The sequence below is a fragment of the Nannospalax galili genome, unplaced genomic scaffold (genome assembly GCF_000622305.1).
Source record: "Nannospalax galili isolate Female #2095 unplaced genomic scaffold, S.galili_v1.0 scaffold634, whole genome shotgun sequence".
Taxonomy (NCBI): domain Eukaryota; kingdom Metazoa; phylum Chordata; class Mammalia; order Rodentia; family Spalacidae; genus Nannospalax; species Nannospalax galili.
Window position 1 is genome coordinate 1838933 of NW_008336853.1, and position 23417 is coordinate 1862349.

Below are 23417 nucleotides of genomic sequence, written 5' to 3' on the forward strand. Positions count from 1 at the left end.
CTGGCCTCAAACTCAGCCATCTGCCTGCCTCTGTCTCCTGAATGCTGGGATTAAGGTATCATCATGTCTGGCCTGCCTTTGCAAGGGAAGAACTATCTTCAAGTTCTCCAGGAGACTAGGGCAATCAGAGCCAACTCCTTTCTTCCCCAGAGTCCCCTAGATCTGGATGATTTCAAGCCAGTTTCCTGTTTCTGAAGTGCAGTAGGCAGTGGCCAGAGGACTGTCACTTCATTAGGGGATAAAGCCAACAGGTGTCTGGAGTCTCAACCGAGTCCTAGGCAACCAGGACAGCTACCGCCAACAAGTGAAAGGGAGACAGCCATCAGCAAACAGTAGCTTTATTGAGCACTTTTTGTGCCAGGCACTATGCTCAGTCCTTTAATCTCCATGACCAGTGATCTGTAGGTATTGTTACACACTTCCCAGAGGGAGGGGGTCACAAAGGCTTGCTACTCACAGGGCACAGGTCTGACAGTTCAGTCTTCACACTGTACCCAGAACTGTGCGGGACTTGCAGGTTCTATTGCTGTCTGTGTGGCATGCCCCGGGAGGAGGGATGCAGGGTTGGCATACAGCCTGGATCTTGGTCTTTAAGAGCCAGCTTCTCAGTGACCCTTGGCAACAGTTACCCTTGCTGGGGACTGACCCCTAAGCAGGCCTCAGTCTTCCTCTTCCTCAGAGCCTGGCACAGCCATCCACCTCCCCTCAGCTAGTGCTCCAGGAGGCAGGCATGGCCTCTGCCTGTTGCTGAAACTGCTCTTGGCCCCATGTGGTGAGAACAGCTGTGTGGCCTTGGGCCTGGCTTAGTGCCTGGTGCCACCTTCCACCACTCAGCAGTGCCTCACAGCCGGTCACCTGCCATCTGCCCCATCTACTGGCCTCAGGTGAGGGGCAGCCAGAGCGGCTGGCATTATGTTTGGTGCTCAGGTGGGCCTGGTGAAGAATGCTCACTCCTACCTTGACCTGGCCTGCCCTGGTCCTGGACAGTGTGGGCAGATGGCAGTGACAGCTGCTGAGTTTCTGATCTTCAGACATTCAGACCTGGAGCCAGGCTAGGGCGGCTTCCTCTGCTGTCCGCCTCACTCCTGACCCCAGGGCCCCTCTGCAAATGGACACCATGACCTAGCCTACCCACCTCACCCTCCATATAAAAACATCCCACGTGCTTGAGGGAGCAGGTGAAACCCAGGACTGCTTAGCTCTTGGGTTCTTCATCTTGAACTCTCCTGGCACCAGTGGCAGAGGCCTGGTGTGGTGAGGAAGATGGCCTCCTGTGACTTCTAGCAGGACATGGCAGGTGAAGACCAAGGAAGTAAAGAAATAAAGACGGTGGCAGTGGAGAGAGCTTTAGCTCAGTCTCGGTAGTGTGGTCACCTCGGGCCAGGTCCCTCTGGGGTTGGGGCTGCCCTAGCTTGGAGGCGGAGGGGAACACAGCCGCCAGTCTGCTGTGCGTGGCTCCAGACTGCCACATAAATCAGCCTGGGCTTTATGACACTAATAATTTGGGACCAAAATTTGGTTTGGAGCCCGAGGTGCAGCAAGATGTTTTAATTTGCTTTGTCCTTAAGCAAGAGGGAAAGTAACTGGAGACGGTAAGTACAGATGTTTTAATTGAGTTCTCAGCAAATGGCCATGGTGGCTAGGCAGGTTTGGGAGGGCCTGAGCACAGGGAGATGGGTGGATCTTTCTTATTCTTGGACCTGTCACTGTGGTGCCTGCACCACTTGGCTCACCCTGGGTTGAAATGACAGATGGGTATGGGGTGTCTTTTTTTTTTTTGTCTTTTGAGACAGGGTCTCCCTGTAGCCCCAGCTGGCCTGGAACTCACTGTGTAGACCAGGCTGGCCTTGAACTCACAGAGATCCACCTGCCTCTGCCTCCTGAGTGCTGGGCTTAAAGGCGTGCACCACCATACCCGGCAGGTGTCTGTTTTTAATGTGGACGGGAAGTAAGAACTTCTGTGTAACAGCAGTCAGAAAGCAGGCTGAGGCCCCTCATGACTTGAAAACTCTTAAGAGGCAGGGGTGTGGGGGCCAGAGGTAGAGGGCGCTGCCTGCAGGTCCCACACTCCTTGCAGGATTCTTCACAGCCCCCTGGGTCCTGGAACATCGTTCAAGCTTTAAATATGGCGAGACATAGAAGGGAAGAGGTGGCTGGCACAGGTTCCCTCACTAGGGTGGAGCAAGGCACTGAAATCAAGAGGGTGGGGCAGGGGCCAGAGACCTTCCAACCCAGAGGCAGTTCTGAAGCAAGCTGCTCTGGGCTCCAGGACAGGTGGGACCAGACCCACAGTTGGGGCAAGCCAGGGTTAAGAAGGATCCCTGGAGCCCAAAGCAGAAGGCACATTGAAAATGCAGTTCATCAGTCGCCCGTCATTCCGAGGCAGCGGGCCTGGTAGGTGCATGCGTGACTGAGAAGCAGCTGGGAGCCTGGCTTCCTTCCATGGGAATGATGGTAGGCACTCCCTCCAGTCCCACAGCAGCTAAGGACCTGGAGAGTCCAGCCACTTAGCACCCTTGACCAGACTCCTGAGTGTGCCACCACCTTAGTGTGGAGCACAGCATGGTAGCGAGCTAGCCCCAGCCCTAGGCCTGACCTTTTGTAGAATGGGAACTGGGGAGCCCTCTCCCTGCCATAAGTCCAGAGCTGTAAACCATATGGGGATGGTGTGGGGTGATGGGGCAATTTCTCTCAAGTGGCACCCCACATTGCAGGAGGTCCCAGGACTCCAGTGGAACAGCCAGGGAACAGAGAAACCCTCTTTCAGGGACCACAAGGGTTTTAAACCCAGCTTACAGGCTGTTATGAGCCCTTTGGAAGGGATGCTCCATCTCTCTGCTGTACCAGAGCTGGTGCCCACAGCAAGGGCCCTCACAGCTCTGGTCTAGGGACCCTGGTGCCAATTAGCACTTTCTGTTCTTGTCACCAGAGCTGGCCAGGACCTCCCATAGGAGTAATATTTAACAACTGTTAGGCCTGGCAGGAAGGTAGGCAATGCCTGTTATGAGCATGCCAGGTTAGGATGACCAGGGCCTGGGATTCACCTTTGAAGAGGCAGGAAGTGCTATGGAACAGTCCAGGATGCAGGAAGGGGTGGGAGGGATGAGGAAGGGACACGGGTCTCGTATAAATAGCATAGTGCCAGCACTGTATCTCTCACTGCACGGAGGAAGGAGCCAGCCTCCAGTGGCAGGTGTGTAAAACAGACAGGGTCCATCCTAGAACCTGGAAACAGCCACGTGCATCCCAGGTAAGAGGGCTGTCTTGTAGGGCAAGGGCAGGTGCAGACTGGACGATGTCCTGGGTGGGGACAAGATACCGGTTAGAGATGTAGAAGGTTTCCTCCTAGAGCCCGAGTCTTCCTGCTCATGTATGCTTGGATGGTAGCTAAATCCTGCTCTGCAGCAGGGAGGCTGGGGCTGGGCTCCCAGCCTCCTGTCACTGGACACATCCTGCCATCAGAGCTTGGTCTCACTGAGGACGATGTTGGCTGTGACAAAGAAGAAGCAGGAGAAGGCCCACAGCAGCACGAAGCCCACCCAGAAGGTGTGGCGGAATGGGGACCTATGCTTGTTGACGGTCCCGTAGCCGAAGGCCAGCTGGGTGTCCTTGCGGCAGAGGTACACCAGGAAGGCAGGAATGACATACTGGATGCCGGTGCCTGCGTAAGCCCCTGTGATGCCCACCAGGGACTCCAGGTCGTGGGTGCAGAAGGCCACTAGAATGGGGGGCACCAGGGTGATGGTGGGAAATACCACACGGTCTACCACCCATGGGTACGTGCCACCCTCACGGTGGAAGAGAGTCTTCCAGTTGTTGCGCAGGGTCACCGCGATGATGGGGAAGTTGGTACTGATGGTGAAGACGGGAAAGAGGCCCAGGAAGAAACGGACGGCAGCCAGACCCACGACATCACAGCGTGCGAAGTTGAGGGTATACATGTCCATGAGGCTGTCACCGCGGAAGCAGAAAATGGCAGTGAAGGAGAGGAGTCCATAGAAGGCCAGGATAAGGGCATAGTCCAGGAATACCAGACGTGTGAGGTGGCGCTTGGAGGAGACTGGGGTGATGAGGGACGGCAGGGAGTGCTGACACATGAAGGAGTACACACACACCCCAAACAGGTTCCGGATGCCCAAGAAGTTGGCTAGGGGTGGGTGTCCTTCCCCTCGCCCACTGCCAATGCGCACCAGGGCCAGGACGATCATGATGGCAAAAGCTGCAAAGTAAGAAAGGGGTCAGCCAGTGAGGATGTACCTGCCCCCACTGGACAGTCCCTCGTCTGTGGGGCTCGTGGAGAGGCTGCAGTCCCAGGGGAAGGAAACTTTAAGCACAGGTTTGTGCAACTTCAAAGCCATGTGGGAGCAAGCAGGTCAACAGGGGCTTATGGATGTCCTAGTCACCAGCCTGCTCTCCCTTCCTATCCCCAACAGTGGGGCCTGGGTATGATCCAGAGAAGAGGGGTGCTGGGAAGAGCAGCAGGGTGTCCAGCCCTGGTCAGGAGCCGTTAGCTTCCTCCTGTCAGCTTTTTGTTATGAGCAGCCCTGGCCAGAACTCACATTCCTTCTCTCCCTTGGTTTGACAGGTCCTGGAGATGGGGGTGGGGGAGTGGAGGGCTGAGAGGCACAGCATGTTTGGGAGGTGACATCCTCTTGGGTCTTGCTACATATGCTAAAAGCAAGAGGGCAGGCATGCTGGGAATCCTGTGTAGAGCTGGGTGCCCAGGATCTACAGTAGATGGGAAGTGGTGAGGGGTCACACCAGAGAGGTAAGAGTACCAGGGAGCAATGCTGGAGCCAGGACAGTTCTGAGCTGCCGGCACCAAGACTGGAGGCAAATGGCATATGGCTACTCTGCGCTTGGTGGCACAGAAGGGGGAAGGGAATTTGCTGCAGAAGGGGGCCTGCACTGTTTGCAGCAATCAGGCTTCCACTGTGGACGGAGACTAGCCTCCTGCTCAACCTTGTTCAGCAGGCCCCTTTCAGGCCCACCACCTGGAGGCTGGCTCAGCAGCCTGGCCTCTAGAACTCGAGTCCCTGAAGACGCTGAGTAGAGCAGCCACAGACTGCAGGCTTCTAGAATACAACCAACGGACAAGTGCTCCTGCCATCTGAGAAGACAGCATATCTAGATCTTTCTGGGTCCCTGTGGCTTCTGGTATCTGCCATTGACATTATCCAGAACTGGCACTGCTAACCACTCAATACAGAGATCACTGAGTCCCCATCTCCACTCTGAATCTATAAACCCCTACTGCTTCTGGACAGAACAGATCTAGCAGTAACTGTAGCCTGTGTCCCAGCCCCTGGGACACATGATGCTCCTTGGTGAGCAGTGGGTCAGAAGAGACCGGCATGCTCCTGTCTGTGGGCCTTCAGCAGTTCACTCCCTGGTTTTTGGGAGAGGTCATTCTGCTGGGACTCACAGGAAGCCAGGGCAGTGTCTTCCCAGATGACACTGGGAGTGGGACAGAATTCTCATCTACTACTTTTAATCAGAGCTGCTTGACATGGCGGGGGATAGGCAGGGAGGAGGGAGCTCATAACAGGCCTGTGAAAACTGCCAATAAAGAAGATGATTTGTTTCCACCTCTCACAGCTGCTAGGTCCCACCACTCCTGCTGCTTGGCGCATCACAAATCTTCCCAGCACTGGCTAGTCAAGGGGAAGTGCAGCCTAATTCCTCTCTGAGCTTCAGCCCAGGACCCCAGGAGCCTGGGTCATCCCGCAGGTGTTAAAGGACCACCCTGCAGGAGGTATATCGGGCAGGATATAGGGCAGCCTGCTGTCTGGAAGTGGTGCCGTATGTGCTAGGAAGGGCATGAGTCTCAGAACAGTACAGCTGATGGACCGTGACTTGGGTGCCTGGTAGCCAATTATTCAGGAGGCTGTAGCAGGTAGCTGTGTCACTGCAGAGAGGGCACTGAGTCACACAAGGGGCAGCTGCCGCAAGGAAGATTCAAACCATGCTCTGCCACCACCGTTTGGGGTTCCCACCACTGTTTAGGGCGCCACCTGTGACCTGGCCCTGCTCCAGGCCTTGGTCACAGCCAGCATGAATTTGGAAGGCAGCCAGTGGAGAAATCCTCCAGCTGTTTGTCATATGACCTTAGCCTCAGGCCTTGCGAGTGGGCAAAAGGGCAGGAGGAAGCTGGCTATTGAGATGTGAGCTCTGCACTGCTGGGATTGGCCTCAGATGCTGACCAGGGCTTCTCTGTTCCCCAGCCTCATGTACCCATGAGCTGGGGACAGAAACCAGCTTGTTTGTTCAGGGAGACTAGGTGGACCATCTTGGCTGTGGGCCAACCCAAAGTAAGAAGTAGGTTCACAAAGTGATGACATTCACTTTATAACCTTTCACCCTCTGTAATATATACCTCAGGGGGCTGCATCTTTATGCCAGTGAGAATGTACGGACTTCGAGAACCTTCAGAATGGCCTCTAAAGCCTTGGCTGTGGGTGATAAGTCATGTTCACAATCTTCTGGCCATAACTAGTTTTTCATCCACCTGGTTCTTGTGAACTTCATCAAAAACTCTACTTCCTGGCTGGGCCTAATGGTGCAGGCCTAGACTCCCAGCTACTCAGGAGGCTGAGGCAGGAGGATCTCAATTTCAAGGTCAGTGCCTGGGCTATACAATAAGTTTAAGGCTGGTCTGGGGAATTTAGGAGATTATGTCTCAATCTAAAAGTAAAAAAGAGGGGTGGGGCATACTCCAGTGATAGAATACTTGCCCTCTTGTGTACCAGGGCCTATGTTCAATCCCTAGTGACACACACACACACACACACACACACACACACATACACACACACCCGGGCCTATGTGTAATCTCTAGTGACACACACACACACACACACACACACACACACATACACACACACACAGTCTATTTCCCTGAACTAAACCTGCCCTTGAGGGCCACGTGGCATGACAGCTCCTGAAAGGCCAGGCTCATCTGTGTTCCCCCCTCCATTCCTGAACTAAACCTGCCCTTGAGGGCCACTTTGTGGCATGACAGCTCCTGAAAGGCCAGGCTCATCTGTGTTCCCCCCTCCATTAGTCACGTTACACTATTTGTCAATAGTGACCCCAGCTGTGAGGGGCAGCGCAGGAATGTCACTGGCTCTGGGAAAGGCAAATATAGCACCCATGTCCAAGCATAGACAAGTCACCTCCCAAAAGCCTACTGTGCACCAGGTCCAGTAAGCACAGTAAAGGGACACATCTTTACATCAGTGGAAGAAGGCAGTTCTACAGGTATGTACCCAAAGAACACCCTGGTCTGCCACAGATGGGGACCTGCCTCCTTTAGGAAGAGGACTTGCACAGAGAACTGAGGCTAGGTCCAGCCAAGTCCACCAGATGAATGCCATTTGATTCTCCATCACCTCAAGGACACTCAGGCAGCACTGTCCCCTGGGAACAGAGAGACAAGTTCAAAAGAAGCCTGCATGAAGATAACCCTGGGTGGGAGGGCTGGGGGCTTCGACCTGCAGGGGGCCCAAGACCAGGGCACAGACTATGCTCCACTCTCCTAGGACCACACCTCTTTGTCCCTGGCTCCTCCCTACCTTCTCTGGGTGCTGGAAGAACAGAGCTCAACAGCTATCTCCTAGATTGATCGCCCATCCCTGGGGAGACAGCTGCTCCAAAAACTCATTAGGTCTCCTCATAAATCAAGGTGAAATAGGATGACAGGCCGTGAGCGACAGACAGTGCCAGGAGGTGTGGTGGGGAACTTGGCTGCTGTGCCACACCGGCTTACACTTGCTGTTCACCTCCAGCTGCATAGGAGGCACAGATGGACAGGAAGGTGAGAGAGCGAGTAATCCCCAGACACCCAGGGTGTCCCCATCAAAGGTGCAGGGGACTGCCCTTGAGTGGAGGCCAGGTGGCAGGGCTGGGTGGCTCAGTCTCCGCCCCAGCTATCTCAGGCCAGGCTCAGAGAATCCATGTCTGCATGCGTCTGCTTTCCACACTGGAAATCACACTCCAAGGGGTGAGAAGAAAAACAGTGAGGAGCCAGGGAGGACTCAGAAGGGAAATGGTGAGGGCCTGATACCAGGTCACGCGGGGACTGTGGGGCCTGGGCAGGCCCAGCTGCAGAGTGACAAGGGGGACAGGAGACTTTTCTTATATGTATAAACAACTGGGCTGGTCTCGTATAAGCCGAGGCACAGCCTTGACCACTCATTTACTCAACAGATTCACTGAATGTCCTCTGACTATGGGCACTATTTTGGTCACTTGGGGATAGTACACAAGACAGATACAGGACTTGTCTTTAAGTCCAGTGTCCAGGGGACCAACAGGTGGAAGAGATCAAAGCCAATCGCAACAAAAGAAAGAACTGGCTGGCTACCTTAGTAGCAGGGTAGGTGATGCTAACCATGTGGTGAGAACAGTCCAAGTTCAAGGGCAGGAGCCTTGGGTCACAGGGAGGTAGCCAGGTGCCAGAAAGACCTGTGAAGACCTCTCTGGCTTCTCTATTCCCCAGAGCTGTGGCTGCTACACCTGTTCTTGGTTGAGGAGAGGAGGGGCTCGTTGCAAGGTGATGAGGAGCCAGCTGCCGGTCCCTGACTCCATCTGAAGCTGTGCGCTGCTTGCAGGCAGACATCTGACAGTTGATCTGAGTTCTACAAGCTGGCGTCGCCATATTGATTCACCTTGAGGCTCAGCCTGCTCCTTCCCCACCCCTTCTAACTCAGAGGGAGAAGGCAGGTACAGAAGACACTATCTCAGGAGCTGAGACAAAAACAGGGGCAGCTTCTGAGCCTTGAGTGGCCAGCTTGGAGAGAAGGCACCTTTCCCTTCCCTGTTTGGGGAGGTTAGGGAAAGAGTGACACTCAGTGACACTGGGCCTTCCTGCCGCACCTGGATGGCCTTCCTCCTTGTGGGAGTCCTTGTGGGAGCTGTCTGACCCAATGTTGTCAGTCTGTCTGACCTCAGAGCCTCTCCTTGACATCGAGAAAGAGAAAGAGCAAGTCACACCCTCCTGGATGCCAGACAAAGACAGAGCGACACTGATAGAAGAGGCTGAGCATAAACACCTCTCCCAAATCTCTACCTTCCTGAGCAGCCCCAACCTTCCTGGGACCCACCCCTGTGGGGATGGGGTGAGCAGAGTTTTACTGGCCACTGGAAGCCACAAAAGGGCAAAGACTATATAGAAGTCACAAACTTGGGGCCAGTTGAGGAGTAAGCAGGGGTCTTCATGAAGCTGGGGCCTGAAGCTTGGATGCTCACTGTAGGAACATCACAGATGTCTCATGTTGATTGTGAGGACACAGGAAACCCGTTTTGTTTTTTCTTAAGCACACACTCAGTTCTCCTCTCTTAGTTCTCTAAGGGATGGAAATGAGAGTTGTCAGAAGCCAGTTCTGCTCTTCACGCACTGAAAACATAGCCTGTGGCAGCCACATAATGCTAGCTTGCACTGGGTGTGGGAAGGGAGGGCTCCTCCTGGGTCCTCTGAGGCAGTGTGGCAAGTGACCTGGGTGACATCACCTTGGTCTCTGAGCCGTGGTGCAGAGCTCCCTGCTGCTCAGTGTGGTGTGAAGCCTGGCAGGACTTTGCCTTCTTAGCAGAACCGTGGGCTTAGCATGAGTCAGGCCACCTGCCTAGGTACCACTGAAGCTCGCACACTTGGGTCAGGGCTCTCTCACTCCCTTCCTCTGGGACAGTAGGACTGTGATAGAATATGGAGGCCCTCTGAGTGGCTTTACCGTTTTGCTCTTCCCTGTGACTAGCTCTGCATGGGAGACTTCTGAATGCTGTCCATGTCTCTCTACCAGCTTGGGCTGGCAAGATGGCTCAGTGGGTAAAGGCACTTGTGGCCAAGACTGCTGACCTGAGTTTGATCCTTGGGACAGATATAGTGGAAGTAGAGAACCAGTGCCCACAAGTTGTTCTATGACTTCCACATGCATGCCATACATAGTACATGTGCGCGCGCACACACACACACACACTAAACACATAAATAAATGTAACAATACCACTGAGCTCCTGCAGAAAAGCATCGAGACACCCACTGCTGTGTGGTCCACCACTACAGGAGCCACAGAAGGCCACGCATGGCTGCTAAGCATCTCAGTATCCAAGGGCACTGAAGTGTAAGAGACGGTCCAAAGACTGTGGAAAGGCAGAAGTGAAGTGTCTCACTATGTAATTTTGGCTGGCCTCAAACTCAGAGAGATCCTGCCTCTGCCTTCTGAGTGCTGAGATTAAAGGCCTCCGTCACCACACCTGGCTATTTCAGTTTTTTGAGACAGGGTCTCATGTAGCCCAGGTTGGCCTCCAACTCACTATATAGCTAAGGATGACCTTGAACTCCTGACCATCTTGGCTCCATCTCTCAAGTGCTGCGATTACAGATGTCTACGTCTGTGCCCAGCACTCTAATTTCTTCATACTGATTACACGCTGAAAGGTACTTTAATATGCTTAATCAGTATTTTGAAATCGAGTATATTTTTATTTTTAGTCACGTGTGTTTGTCTATGTGAGTGTTATGCCACATGTGTGTAGATGCCTGTGGAAGCCCAAAGAGGACGCTGAATCCCCTGGAGTGGGAGTTACAGGTGGTTGTGAGTTGCTCAGCACCGGCACTGGAAACTGAATGCAGGTTCTCTGGAAGAGCAGGAAGTGCTCTTAACTACCGAACCATTTTTCCAGGTGCAAATGAGTATATTTTTAAATATAGCTATCCAAAAATTAAAAAGTCTTCAGATGGATGGAGTATACTACTATGGGGCAGTGGAAGCTGACCGTGATCAGGTATTCTGAGTGTATACCTTTGATGCACTGACCTAATGGGAATTTGAAAGATTTCTGCCTCCTGTCCCTAACCTCAGATGAAAAGTTTAAGTACAAGAAGAATTGCGTTTCCTAACTCTAAGCCTCTGTCATCTATTCTGATTTGCATGGGGACACTGAAAATCTGGGATGGGGGTATGATATTGCCTTTGAAAAGCTGAAGGAGGGGCTGAGGATGTAGCTGGTTGGGAGAGTAGTCTGGTTGTCTGGCATGTGCGAGGCCCAGAATTCAATCTCCAGTACCATGAGGAGGGGTTAATCAGGCTCCGAGTTCCCTTGGTTGTGAGAGTCAGGGTGCTTTGCAGAGGGGAGGAATTGGCTGGGTCTAGGGGGCTCAGGAAATGGCATGGGACCTAGACCACCAAGCTAGAGGGTTTTTTGAGACAGGGTCTTACTATGTAGTTTTGGCTGGCCTCAAACTTCACTTTGATAAATGGTGAAGCTGGAACACAATGCTGTTCAGGGTCTACAAAGGACAAGGAATATGGCTGTGGTGGATGAGGGGGACATATGTTCATTAAGGCCAGCCGCATGCCACAGCCCTTCTGCCCTGGGTGCCCAAGTTGTACACAAATACTTGGAGCCGTGATTCTCAGAGCCAAGGGTGAATCCAACAAACTTTGTCCAAGAATCATGGCCCCAGGTCCTTCTCGTAAGCCAGTCACAGTGTGCTTTTCCTTGGCTGCTTCCTGGAGAAAGCTGCCCCTTAACTCTAGTTCTGATCAGCGTTCTCTCCTGAGTCCTGTTCATGGCTCTGGCTCCACCTCAGGACATATGAGGAGGCAGCCATCCTTCGAGGTGGCCATCCATCAACAGGCTGTCAGAAGGACAGCACTGTCTTCTCCAAGCAGAGAATCAACATGCCAGGCTAATGATAACAAATGGCCACTGCATACGCATCAGAGGCTTGGGCCCTGGCACTCCAGCTGGGCCTGGGGGAAGACCTGGCTGTAACTTTGTCCTTCATCATCATACTGCCTTTGAAAGATACAGGGTGGGTGGTGGCGGCAAGATGGTTCAGTGGGTAAGGTGTTTGCTGCACAAGACTGCGACCAGAGTTTGATCCCCAGAACCCAGGTTAAAGTGGTGGGAGAGATCCAATTCTAAAACGTTGTCCTCTGACCTCCACACATGCACCATGGCACATGCCCTGTTCCCTATAATACACATACACAATAACAATAAAAAATAAAGGGGCTAGAGAGATGGCTCAGTGGTTAAGAACACTGTTCTTGCAGAAGAACCAGGTTCGAATCCCAGCCCCCATATGGCAGCTAACAACTGTCCATAACGCCAGTTCCAGGGGATCCAGCTTGTTTTCCTTGGGCATTGCACGACATGGATGCACTTATCTACATGCAGGCAATACACGCATACACATAAAATAAAAATAAATAAAATATATTTAAAAAAAAAAAGAAAATGGAGATGCTGGGAGGGGGGCAGGTTAGTGCTGAGCAGAAGAAAGGTGCTTGTATAGCAGTGACGACTATGCATGGGCAGAGCCTGGCCCACATCAGTCACTCCGAAACACAGCTGTGTCTTTATCAACATAGAACTTTACTTTCTATGCTAAGGTGTCACTCCTGAGTCCTGGTGGGCTTCTTCCTACGCTCTGAGGAGGGGACCAGGATCACACCATGGACTCTACCTTCCCAGGAAGTCTAGGCTTGCCTGAACTCCTGGCACTGATACCAGCTAATCTTTGGGGCTCTGGAGGTCAGGGGGGCCAAATGGTGAGAAGACCTAGGACAGGTAGCTCACTCACACCTATTCTATGAAATAGATCCTTGGCTCCTCCTCTTGCCCATCTAGTGTGGTTAAAGCTACACAAGGCCAAGAGTTCCCCACGGTGGTGATTCCAGTGTGTATTTACTATCTGTACAGAGTCTTTGATGTCTGATTGGTCCATCTTTCCTGGCTGTCACTCTTGTACCTGAGCAGGGGCCATGGGTCTCTTGCACATGTCCTGAGAGGCCATGAAAAGCTTGGGAGGAGTTTCCTCTGGGAAATGAGAGTTCCCCAATATGTACTCTGGGATTCTGGATCAGACGACGCCCCCTTGCCCAGGGCTGTGTGAGCTGCTGCCTATACTGACCTTGCCTGTAACAACTCATTCCAAACATGTTGGTTTCTGCTGAAAGGAGAGAATTTAAGCTACCCTGGCTCCTTCCTTGCTGGGCAGGCCCCTGACCTTCCTGGAAGACCCATCTCTGACCACTTTCTAGGACTCAGTTCTACTCTGGCTATGAGCTTTTCCCAGAGGGACATGGAACAAGTCCTTCCTTCCCTCTCTACTTGAGGCAGAGGATACGGGGCAGGCACCAAGTCCTCAGCACAAAACCGAGAGTTCCGGCCTTGTCATCCTTCAGCTTCCCTGCCTCAGCGCACACAGGTGGCGCCTGGGAGACAAAGTCTCCGTTTGTCATTCCGGAGCTGTCAGGGCAGTTGTTTGTGACCGTGGGGAAGGCAGAGCTGGGAGCCTGTGCTGCCAGCCAGCTAATCTCCTTCCTGGAGATTGAAACATAAAACTTGAGGCACTTGTCACCCTTCCTTGACAGCAGCTTGGCCTTTACTCCAGAGTAGCTACTGCAGAGGGACCAAGAAGGAGAGTGAGGAGATGAGGGGAGGTGACAGGCACCAGGGCCAGGGTGTTTCGTCCCCCGAAATGAGGTAATTTAAGTTCTGGAGCCACAGGGCTGCTGTGGCTTGTAGCTGCGGGAGAGCTACAAGGCCGTGGGGCCCAGTCCTGGATAGAGGCCACACCTAGGCCCACTGCTGCATCAAGACCCTCCGATCACGGACCACTGTACTTTCCCCTTGCCTGGTGAGTGTCCAGGCAGCTGTTCCACCAATCTCCTGAGTGGAATAGTACGTATTGTTTGGTGTCTTGGCCACATGCAGATCTGAGTTACCAACAACTGGAGCTGCTGAGGAGAGAAGAGGCTGGAAAAGATGGCCTCATCACTTGGTGCCACCCCTCTGGCTGGTCTTGACAGATGCTGGCAGAGTGTGCAACTGCCAGCCCCTGGCTGGCTCTTCTCTAGCAAAGGTTACTAAAGTGTCCATTTTACCCTAATGGCTTGCAGACAGAAACCCCAAGTTCCTCTCTACACACCCATCTTGGCATTTGTAGAGAGAACATCCAGAAAAACTCAGAATAAATGAAGACTAAACGAATCATATGCGAAGAGCCCTCTACTAGTTGTGGAACAAGTGAAAACTGGGTCCTGAGCAGCCCCAGAGAGCCTTGGAGAGTGGCCCAGAGGCTAGTGGGCAACGGGGTGGACAGATAGTGGAGCAGACCAGGGCTACCACAAGGGCTGGCTAGGGGAGAGGGATAGGAGATGGGCCATGCATCTTCATTTTGTGAGACAAGGCCATTCCCAGACTTCTGAGGAACACTAGTTGAGCAGCAGTAAGAGTTCAAACGCCACTTGGCAGCAGTGGACAGATGGCCCAAGCCTTATAAGACTCCTGGCTGGGTGACAGATCAAAACACTCCCATGGGGAGACTCTCCACTGGGGCCAATCACAGACCTGGGGACAGGTGTAAACTAGAAAACCCTCCTGTTCTCAGGGGAAGGTCTCTTCTTGGGGACCTCCAGCCTTGCCTGCCACCACTGCCTAGTCACACTCCTTCTGCTGGCTTTGAAAACAAATCTGGGGCACTTGTTGGGGGTGGGGTGGGAAGAGCAAGGCTGAGCAACTTCCTAAGGCAGCAAAGCCCCAGCTCCTTTATGGATGCCCGGGGAGGACAGTGCCTGACCCACTTTAGGGGGAAAATGGAGACGGAGAGCATGAGGTGTCTGTTCTGAATACACAAGCAGAGGGGAGGGAGCCCCGTGGGTCCCCGACAGCCAGCCTAGAAGAGGGCGGTGGTGCTCCAGAGCAGCCTTTGTTAGAAAGAATCATGTTTTTAAAAAATACCAAATGGGGCACCCAGAGTTGAGCCAGCTGTTGGTGTTCCCAAGTGGGAGGCGTCTGCTGGGGGAAGCAGGTAATGGGATTGAGGGACCAATGCCTGAGAACTCCCATGTGGCAGCCAGCTGGGTATCTAGGGTGGGAGCCATCAACAGGTCTGCCTTGACTGCTGGGCCTGTAGGAATGAAGGATGGCACCTAGGCGGACTCTCAGAAAGCTAGAACTAAAGAGCACCCCCCACACCTCAATAACATGGATGAGTCTGTTCACTTTTCTTAGGCTGAGCTTCCCAGAAGTTGGTAGGGGTGGAGGCTGGGGTGCAGGGCAGGGTGTGGGGAGAGGGGATGGTATAGATCCATTTGTGGACAACCAGCATCACAGTTCTTTCTAGACATGGCTGAGGTGATGGCCCTGACCTCGTAGCCTGACCTCAAGGGAAGTTTATTCTGAGGCTACTCTCAGGATGGGACAGCTGGCTGTAATGGCACTGAGAGTGACACTCACGTCTGAGTGCTGAACAGGTATGGGGCACGGTGCTACTAAGTGCCTTCCACTTGATCTCACCATATCCTCACAGCCCTCAGTGAGGAGGGGGGTGCTTGGTTCATCTGTGTACTGTGGGAGATGACACCCACATAAAAAGGAATGAGCCAAGAAGGTGAGGTGTGACAAGCCTCATATCCTCACAGCCCTCAGTGAGGAGGGGGGCGCTTGGTTCATCTGTGTACTGTGGGAAATGACACCCACATAAAAAGGAATGAGCCAAGAAGGTGAGGTGTGACAAGCCAAATCCCTGTACACAGGCTCGTGTGGGCTGATCTGAACTCGGAGACCAAGGCACTGGCAGCGAGGTCTTCCCCACTGGAGATAGCAAACAGGCATTTCAAATTGATCAGCCTGGGGCGAATCCTGAATCCACCTCGGCATGTGTCACCTGTATTCTGACACTGTCCCTGGACAACTGGCTACTTGCAAAGGCCATTTAACCCTTCAAATTCCATCGGGAAGCACAAGGAGCCTTAGGGGCTAAGAAGTGGGGAAGGGCAGAGCAAAAATCCTCTAAGGAACAGACCTGAGGCTCCTAGGCATAGCTCTGGGGGCTTGTGATCGACCTTGGCCTCATCTCAACAGATGGCAGAACAAATTCCTAATTAAGCCTGAGAAAGTTTCCAGCTCAGAACATTTATTCGTGATTTTCCGGTCCCTCTGGTGCTCATTCTCCCCCTTTGTCTTCCTGGAACCCCAGCCAGTTCATTACCACCCTCAGCTCCCTGCTTGGCTCTTGAAAAAGCATGGCCCTCATCTGGGGAGAGGGGAGAGAAAGAGTGTGTGTCAGGAGGAGGGTGGGAAGGAGGGAGGAGGAGGGTGGGAAGGAGGAGGAGGGTGGGAAGGAGGATAGGAGGGTCCTGTGGGGGATGGGCAGCACAGCTGCTTTTCAGAGGCAGAATGACAACTTGGCAGAGGTTTGTGAGGACAAATGGGATTTCTGAGATCACTGCCTGTAGGGTGTCCTAGAAAAACTGGGGTGAGCTTGGCCCAGAGGAGAGACATCCTTAGTGCAGGCCAGGGTTTGAGTCGGCAGGCAGACTTGGATATGGAGGTCTCTGGGGAATTCCAGGAGTTCCACTTCCTAGCTCCCCTCCTTAGAGCAAGACCTGGGGTTAAGAGGAGGAAAAAGCCTGCTCCTAGCTGAGAAGAAACCACACAGGGATGATCCCCCACCCAGCTGGGAGCTGAACCCTGGCTCACTACAGTCTAGTTTACTTAATGGCAGTTTTCCTTTTATTGGGCGGCTCTGTCACCAGGAGGGAGGCCTGCTTTTTAAGCCCAGAGGTCTGAGCCTCTCATGGAGAAAAACGACTGCCTTGTGCCTCAGTCACCCACAGCAGTTCGCCCAGGGCTTCCTGACATTTGATTATCTCTCAGATCCAAGGGAGAAGAGAGGCACACGGTGCAGAGACAATGTGTCTTGTCAGTAGTGTTGCTAAGATGACCTTCAGAAGCTGTTCTCTACTCAGGCTCCCACGAGGCCCAGGGAGCCTCCCAGGGCCACTGTTACCTGGCCCTGAAGCCAGGTGGGGATGGTGGAGGGGCTCTTCTGTCTGGTAGGAGGAAAGAGGTTAGATGGCACCTCCAATACGGTCTTACTATATACCTAAGGCCAGCCTTGAACTTTCTTCTTTCTTAATCTCTCTCTCTCTCCTTATTCATGTGAGTGACCATCAGAGGCTGACCTTGGGTGCTGGTCCTTGCCATCTACTTGTTTTGAGACACTCTCTTTTGTTCACTGTGGCACGTGGTAGCCTGGAGTTTCAGGAGACTGTCCTGTCTCTGCCTCCCACCTCCCCGTGAGAGCTGGGATGACAGATGCCTGCGATACTGTGTCTGGCTTGTATGTGGGTTCTGAACTTAGGTCATCAGGCTCAGATGGCAAGTGCTTTTTCCTGCTGAGTCATTGCCATAGCACACCTAGGTGTCTGGTCAGATTCTAGGGCTAGAATGGAAAGGAAGCAGAGGCTGGTTGGCAGTGGCTTTCCAAGATCTTGAGCTTATTGGCACCAGAAGCTCAACTCCAACTCTGACCCAATTCTGCTAATTCTGAGACATCTACTTGCTGTTAACCTCTTCCTTTCTTTTTCCCAAGCCCCGGTTCCTACCCCCCACCCCTTTTTTTCTTTTCCTTCTTTGGTTTTTTGAGACAGGGTTTCCTGTAGTTCAAGCTGACTTTGAACTCCTGATTCGCCTGCCTCTACCTCCAAGTGCTGGGACTACAAATGTGCGCCAGTACAGTGGGTTCAAGCTTCCCTCTAACTCGATACCTTGCATGCCAGACCCAGAAAGGAATTTGCTGTGCTCCAAGCAGGTACGTTGTTAGCTATCGTTACTGGAGCAGGTGTCGCCTTGTCGGCTGACAGGAATCCATCATGCTGGCCAAAACACTCTCTCCCAGCCCCAACACCTGCTAATGTCATCCCAGCCATAGAAAGAAATGAGCAGCTCAGCTGAGGTCAAGGACAGGCAAGCACCAGAAGGGCAGGGGCCAGACTTGCTGATCCTGCTGCAGGCTGAAAGGCGCTGGGCAATGGGGTCAGGCAGGGATGAAAGGCGCTGGGCAATGGGGTTAGGCTGGGGAGGTGTGGAGGGAGAATACTGCTCTCTAAGAAAAGTGGAGCTCTCACACGTCATGAAAGTCAAGAAATAAGAGTGGGGGACTGATGTTGGCCCTTGTGCTAACACAGGGCCCTACAGTATGACCCTGAGGATAACTATGGGAAACAGTACCCTGTTGGTAAATCTATAACTAGGCCCGTGGGTGGGGCAGACCAGGAATTCTGCCCTGCTGGGTAGGATAGGTGTCTTCCTGCTCCCTTGAGATGGCCAGATAGGGAAAGATGTGTTCCTCCATGACAGAGACCTGTCCACTCACACCCCAGAGGTCATGCTCCGGTTGGGACCTCATAAACACCTTCTAACTGATTTGGGTCCTGCTTTCATTTCCGTACAAGGACAGATGAAGGTACAGACTGGCCAGGTCAGCTCACTGCAAGGACCAAATTATTGGCAAAGACAGCACGGACATACAACTACATCTACATCCTCTCAGCAGAGCCAGAGCCCAGTCCATCCTGAGCTCTTGGGTTGGGGAGGCCCCAGCCCCATGCCGCAGAGCCTGCTCTGGCAGAGGCAGGCCAGGGAATCTGAGAGGACAACCCCTTCGCACTGAGGAAGACTCCCGGGGCTCCCTGCACTGAGCTAAAGGAACCACAAGCTTGGAAAAGCTAGAACTTCTGGAACAGTCCTCAGCACGATCATCATCTACTTCGGGGTCATAGCATGGAATCAGGAACAACCCGCACCCGTAGTCCTGATGCGGGAAGGAAGGGGTAGTCAGGAAGAAGGAACTCAACTCAGGGGATGGGGAGTTCCTAGAGGCTGGACACTCGCTGGCCCAGGCCCCTCTATGAGAAGAGCAACAGCCTCTTTTTTCCCTTCGTGGTACTGGATGTCAAACCCAAGGCTCTATGCCTATTATACACACTAGGCAGATGCTCTACCCCAGCTGCACTCTCAGCCCTTCCACTTTTATTTATTCATTTAGTGTGTGTGTTCAAGTATGGAGGCCAGAGGCCGGTGTCTTCCTCAGCTGGTTCCCACCTTATTTTTGAGACAGGGACTCTCACTGAACCTGGAGCTCACGGGTTCACTGCTGGCTGGTCAGCAAACTCCAAGGATCTGCTTGTCTGCCTCCCCAAGTTGAGACTGCGTTTACTAGTAAGCATTTTATTCCCTGAGCCATCTCCCCAGCCCCTTGTGTGTGTGTGTGTGGTTTGTTTTTTTTTTGAGACAGGCTCTTATGTAGCCCAGGCTGGCCTTGAACTCACTGTATAGCTGAAAATGACATTGAACCTTCTCGTTTTGCACTTCCTGCCTCTACCTCCCGAGTGCTGAGATTACAGGTGTGTGCCATCACATCTGGTTTTATTTGGTGTTGGAGACCAAACCCAGGGCTTCATGCATTCTAGACAAGCCCTCTACTAAGTTCCATCCCCAGTCCTCTTTTTTGCTTTTATACTGAGTAAAACAAGTACAGAACAGATGGCTGGGGCACACGGGCACCAGCATCCCTGCCCCTTCCTGCTGTCAGTTCAGGTGCATCAGTAGCTGGCCCCTTTCCTGAGGTGGCTGGCAGGATGGTGGGGTGGAAGTGACTTGCTCTTCACTGTCAACCCAGTTTAGCAGGGAAGAGACCCCCACCATCTACTGGAGGACATCAGTGTTGTCACCCAGCAAGCATAAGTTAGTTCGAAGCTAGAGTACACGGTGTGTGTCTTTTCATACCCTGGTGGTCCAGGACTCTGAGGCTGAGAGTGGCTGCTGCCACAGCCCACTGGATTTTATGGTTGTGCCACAAAGTACACTCCAGAGAAGGCAGAATAATACTGTTCCTGTCCCTTCCAGGGGGCGCAGCCTGACCTAGCATGGTCATGTGAAGGAGGCTGGACCCAGAATTAGCAGGCTAGGTCCTAGCCCAGTTCTACCTGCTCAATGTGACCTGGAAAAAGTCACTCATCTTTTTGGTACTAAATTTCCCCAGCAGTAAAAGGCTCACCCTCTGGAAAGGTCAGAGGACTAAGGCTGGCCAACTGAATGGAAGCCACTTCCACATCCCAGATGGGAGTGTGCCTGGCCTCTGGGCAGTGGTGGAGGGTGCACAATCGGTATATTTCTCAGACTCACCAATCCATCTCATCAGAGAGGTCAAGATCTGCAGATACTTAGTCTTTTGGACATCGAAGAAGGTGAAAGGTCCCAGGAGGAGGGTGAAGATGGCCTGGGGATGAAAACAATGAGAAGGTAAGTATGAATGGTGGACACGCAAGGCAGGCAGTCTGTGAGGGGACAGCAGCCTGTACACAGAGCTCAGACCCCATCCTAACCCAGATGTATGCTGGCACTCACTGGCAGAGGCTCCCTGGGGTCCATGAGCATCACCAAGGATAAATACCACCTAGGAACTCTACCCACTCCACCCTGTTGACTTCAGCAGGCACTGATAGGGAAGACTCGGGCCCAGTACTGTGCTTCTGGGAGTGTGGATCAGGGACCAAACAGCTGTGAAATGACCCAGAAGGAACACCAGACAGGCAGGCTTTCACCATCACTGGCAAGAAAGGACAGAGGGAACAGGGGACACAGGCTCTGACAGGCAGACAGCAGAGAGGATACCCCATTAGAAGAGCTCAGAGAAAAACATTAATCAGGATGCAATCTTTCAGCCACAGTTTCAGCTTCCAAGGAAGGGAAGCCTGGAGAACAAGAGGCAGGGCCGCCAGAGCGACTTACTCAGAAATACCCTGGATTGACAAGAAAGGTGACACACCCAGAAGACCTGGCAGAGTGCTTGCCTAGCATGCACAGGACCCTGGGTTTGATCCCCAGCACTGCATAAAACAGGCATGGTGGTGCACACCTTTAACCCAACACTCAGGAGGTGGAGGCAGGAGGATCAGGAGGTTACGGTCATCCTCATCTATACAGAAAACCTGGGGGTGAAGAAATCAGGGGTGGGAGGTAAACTGCTCAGAGAGGTGGGTGCCTGTGGTACTGGCTCCCTTAGTTCCCTTTTCTTTGGAGAACAGGGGAAAATGCTTAACTTAAAAATAAATTAAACACTGCCTTAGATAGCTGGTCTGTGGGGCACACAGATCCTCTTATCAAAAGCAACCGGGGTGAATATGGTGGTGTGTCAAGAGTGGAAGGGGGTGGGTTTTCCACACCAAATTGGCTGCTCAGGAAGCAGAGCAATTAAAAGCTGCTCATTCGAGTTTAGATGGTACCATTTTCAATCTGCCACTTGGAAGCTAGGGAAGCATCAGACCTTATTAACATTTACACTGCCATTTCATCACGTTGATGCTAATGACACTCACCAGAGATGCAGCAGGCTGGACACCCGAGGAGCCCAAAGAACCTGGGAGAGGGGCCTACCCTGGGGGGCTTGGGCTCTGACCCTGTGAGCTGGTGGCTCCACCACATCTGCCAAGCCCAGGGAACAGTCCCTGTGACATGCAGGAGGGAGCTCCGCAGAAGTGGGGGGAGGGTGCGGGTGCGCATGTGTGTGTGCGTGAACCCGTTCCACCCCCTCCACAAGGAGAGCAGGAAGTGGGGGAAGCTGTGACCTCTTATCCAAGTCTGTTATCACTGTGAGAATGGATGACAGGACTCAAGTCCCGCCTAAGGGAAAGGCTCTAATTAGCTGGGGTGGGTGAAGGCGTCCTGGCAGTCACCAGGACCTGGAGATTTCTGGAAAGAAGGGCTTTCTATTGGGGGCCTTAGAACCAGCCCTGCTTCTGTTCAGGAGAAGGGGGATGCAGAAGTGTTTGGTCAAGCTGAGGTGACAGTGGAAGGCAGAGGAAGGGACACTGCAAAGGCAAGGGCAGATGTCTGTCTAGCCCAGGCAGCAAAGTTGGGCTATAGTAACTAATCCACGCAGTCACCCCCTCTGGCTGAGCCCGTCTGTATGCAGCACCATCAGTAAGTCATTTAGGAAAATTACCACTTCAGGGAAACTTTCCACTGGTGAATTTCTTTTGAAGGAAGGAGAAGGGGGTGGCAGGTGGAAGAATAAATACAAAGCCATTTGCCCTCTGCTTCCAAATGACTCTGGCCTACTGGAAACTAGGTTCTCAGTGTGCTCAGGGGTTTGGGTGATTCACCTCTGACCTGTGATGCCTCCAGCTGCAAACATGGTGTCCAGTTTGTGGGAGCCAAAAATCTTGGGGTGTGAGGTCAGATGTCATCCAGAGCACGAGGACAAGCTTTTAGGTTAGACTACATGAACAGGGTGGGGTAGGAGAGCAAGAACCCTGCTGCCACCAATGCCTGGGGTCTGCCTTCCAGATGTGCCCTTGTTCAGGGGCCTCATCCACCTCCTTCCTCATTCTCAGTGCACATCTGTGATAATCCCAGGACACAGGAGATCTTGGTTTGTAAAATCCTATGGGTAGAATCATAGGTGCTGAGGGTCCCTGTGTGAAGAGACCAAGCACATATACCTCCGAAAGATGGAGAAAAGTACGTGTGAGAGTCCAGCTGGGGGACAGAGGGTCTGAATGAGGGCCCGTCCACTTCGTATTCCATACCCAGTCCTGGGGACACAAGGTCTGGCCTCAGTGGGATCTGGTGGTGGAAGGGCTCTTTTAGAAGGTTGAGCTCTAGTCGTGACACCCATGGCTGGATGGTGGTTGGGAAGGGGCTGTTTCCTATACTCAGAAACAGACCATTGTCACTGCTGAGGAAGTTCTGGGCCCACTGGGTTGCAGGCAGCATGCACAGACTGTCAAACAGCAGCTCTTGTATGGGGTGCAAGCTCAGGAAGCAGTGGGAGCCCAGATGAAGCAGCAGACCTGGAGCCGGGGCTAATTAAGGAACAGGTGTCCTTTGCAAATTAGCTTGAGCCAGAACTCAGCAACTGCAGGAGTGGGCATCCGGAGTGACAGAAGACCAAAGACAGGTATGGAGGTGGGAAGGGAGTAGTTTGGGTAAAAAGGACCAGCCCCAGTCTCCCGGGGGTCTAGCAGGGCTGGAGCAATCACCAGCCAATGTGGTACGGTATATTCTCTTTTCCTCTTACAAAAAGACGAGACAGAAAGTCAAGAGACAGACAGCCTATCCTCCTGGGTCTTCCAGTCTGGCCCATATGACATTATAAATTAGCTGGCTCTGGAGCAAATTTTCCAACCCCCAAATGCCATTGATCAGTTAAAACTCAGTCTCTGCTCAAGGACTCTTGTCACCCCAGTCATTATGGAAGGCAGGGACACCAGTCGCAGCCTGGTGTTTCTTTAAAAAAGGAAGAAGAAAAAAGAAGGAGCAACTCTTTGACTTCTAATGAAATCTTCAGGCTGGTTCCTAGGAATAAAGTCCAAGACAGGCCAGGAGCTGGCAAACAGGGCCATTCAAATCCCTCTTGTTTTCTGGGTCAGTGAGTTTTGCTGCACAACAAAGGCCCCACGGCAGCCTTGCTGGAGTCTTGATGAACAAGAGGCAGCTCATGTTCCCAAGGCACTGTAGGCAGCACTTGGCTACTGCCCTTTTAGAAAGGTCTAGAGTCTACCACTTTACAGCTGCCTGCCCTCCTATGTCCCCCAGTCAGATGAAACCTGCTCTCT

The 23417-nt window shown here is 52.8% G+C and overlaps 1 protein-coding gene across 2 annotated transcripts in view; it reads right to left on the minus strand.

The window, feature by feature from the left end:
• Positions 1-322: 322 nt before the first annotated feature.
• Tmem104 (transmembrane protein 104) overlaps positions 323-23417 on the minus strand; it is a 64292-nt gene continuing 41197 nt past the window's right edge. Inside the window, exons 9-10 of one of the 2 annotated variants that reach the window (XM_008831451.3) lie at positions 19984-20077; positions 323-4219 (exon numbers count right to left, since the gene is read on the minus strand). In XM_008831451.3, coding sequence (XP_008829673.1) covers positions 3459-4219; positions 19984-20077 — 855 coding nt within the window. In that variant the 3' untranslated portion in view covers positions 323-3458. The remainder of the gene's footprint in view (positions 4220-19983; positions 20078-23417) is intronic. The other variant, XM_029562716.1, reaches the window with a different exon arrangement.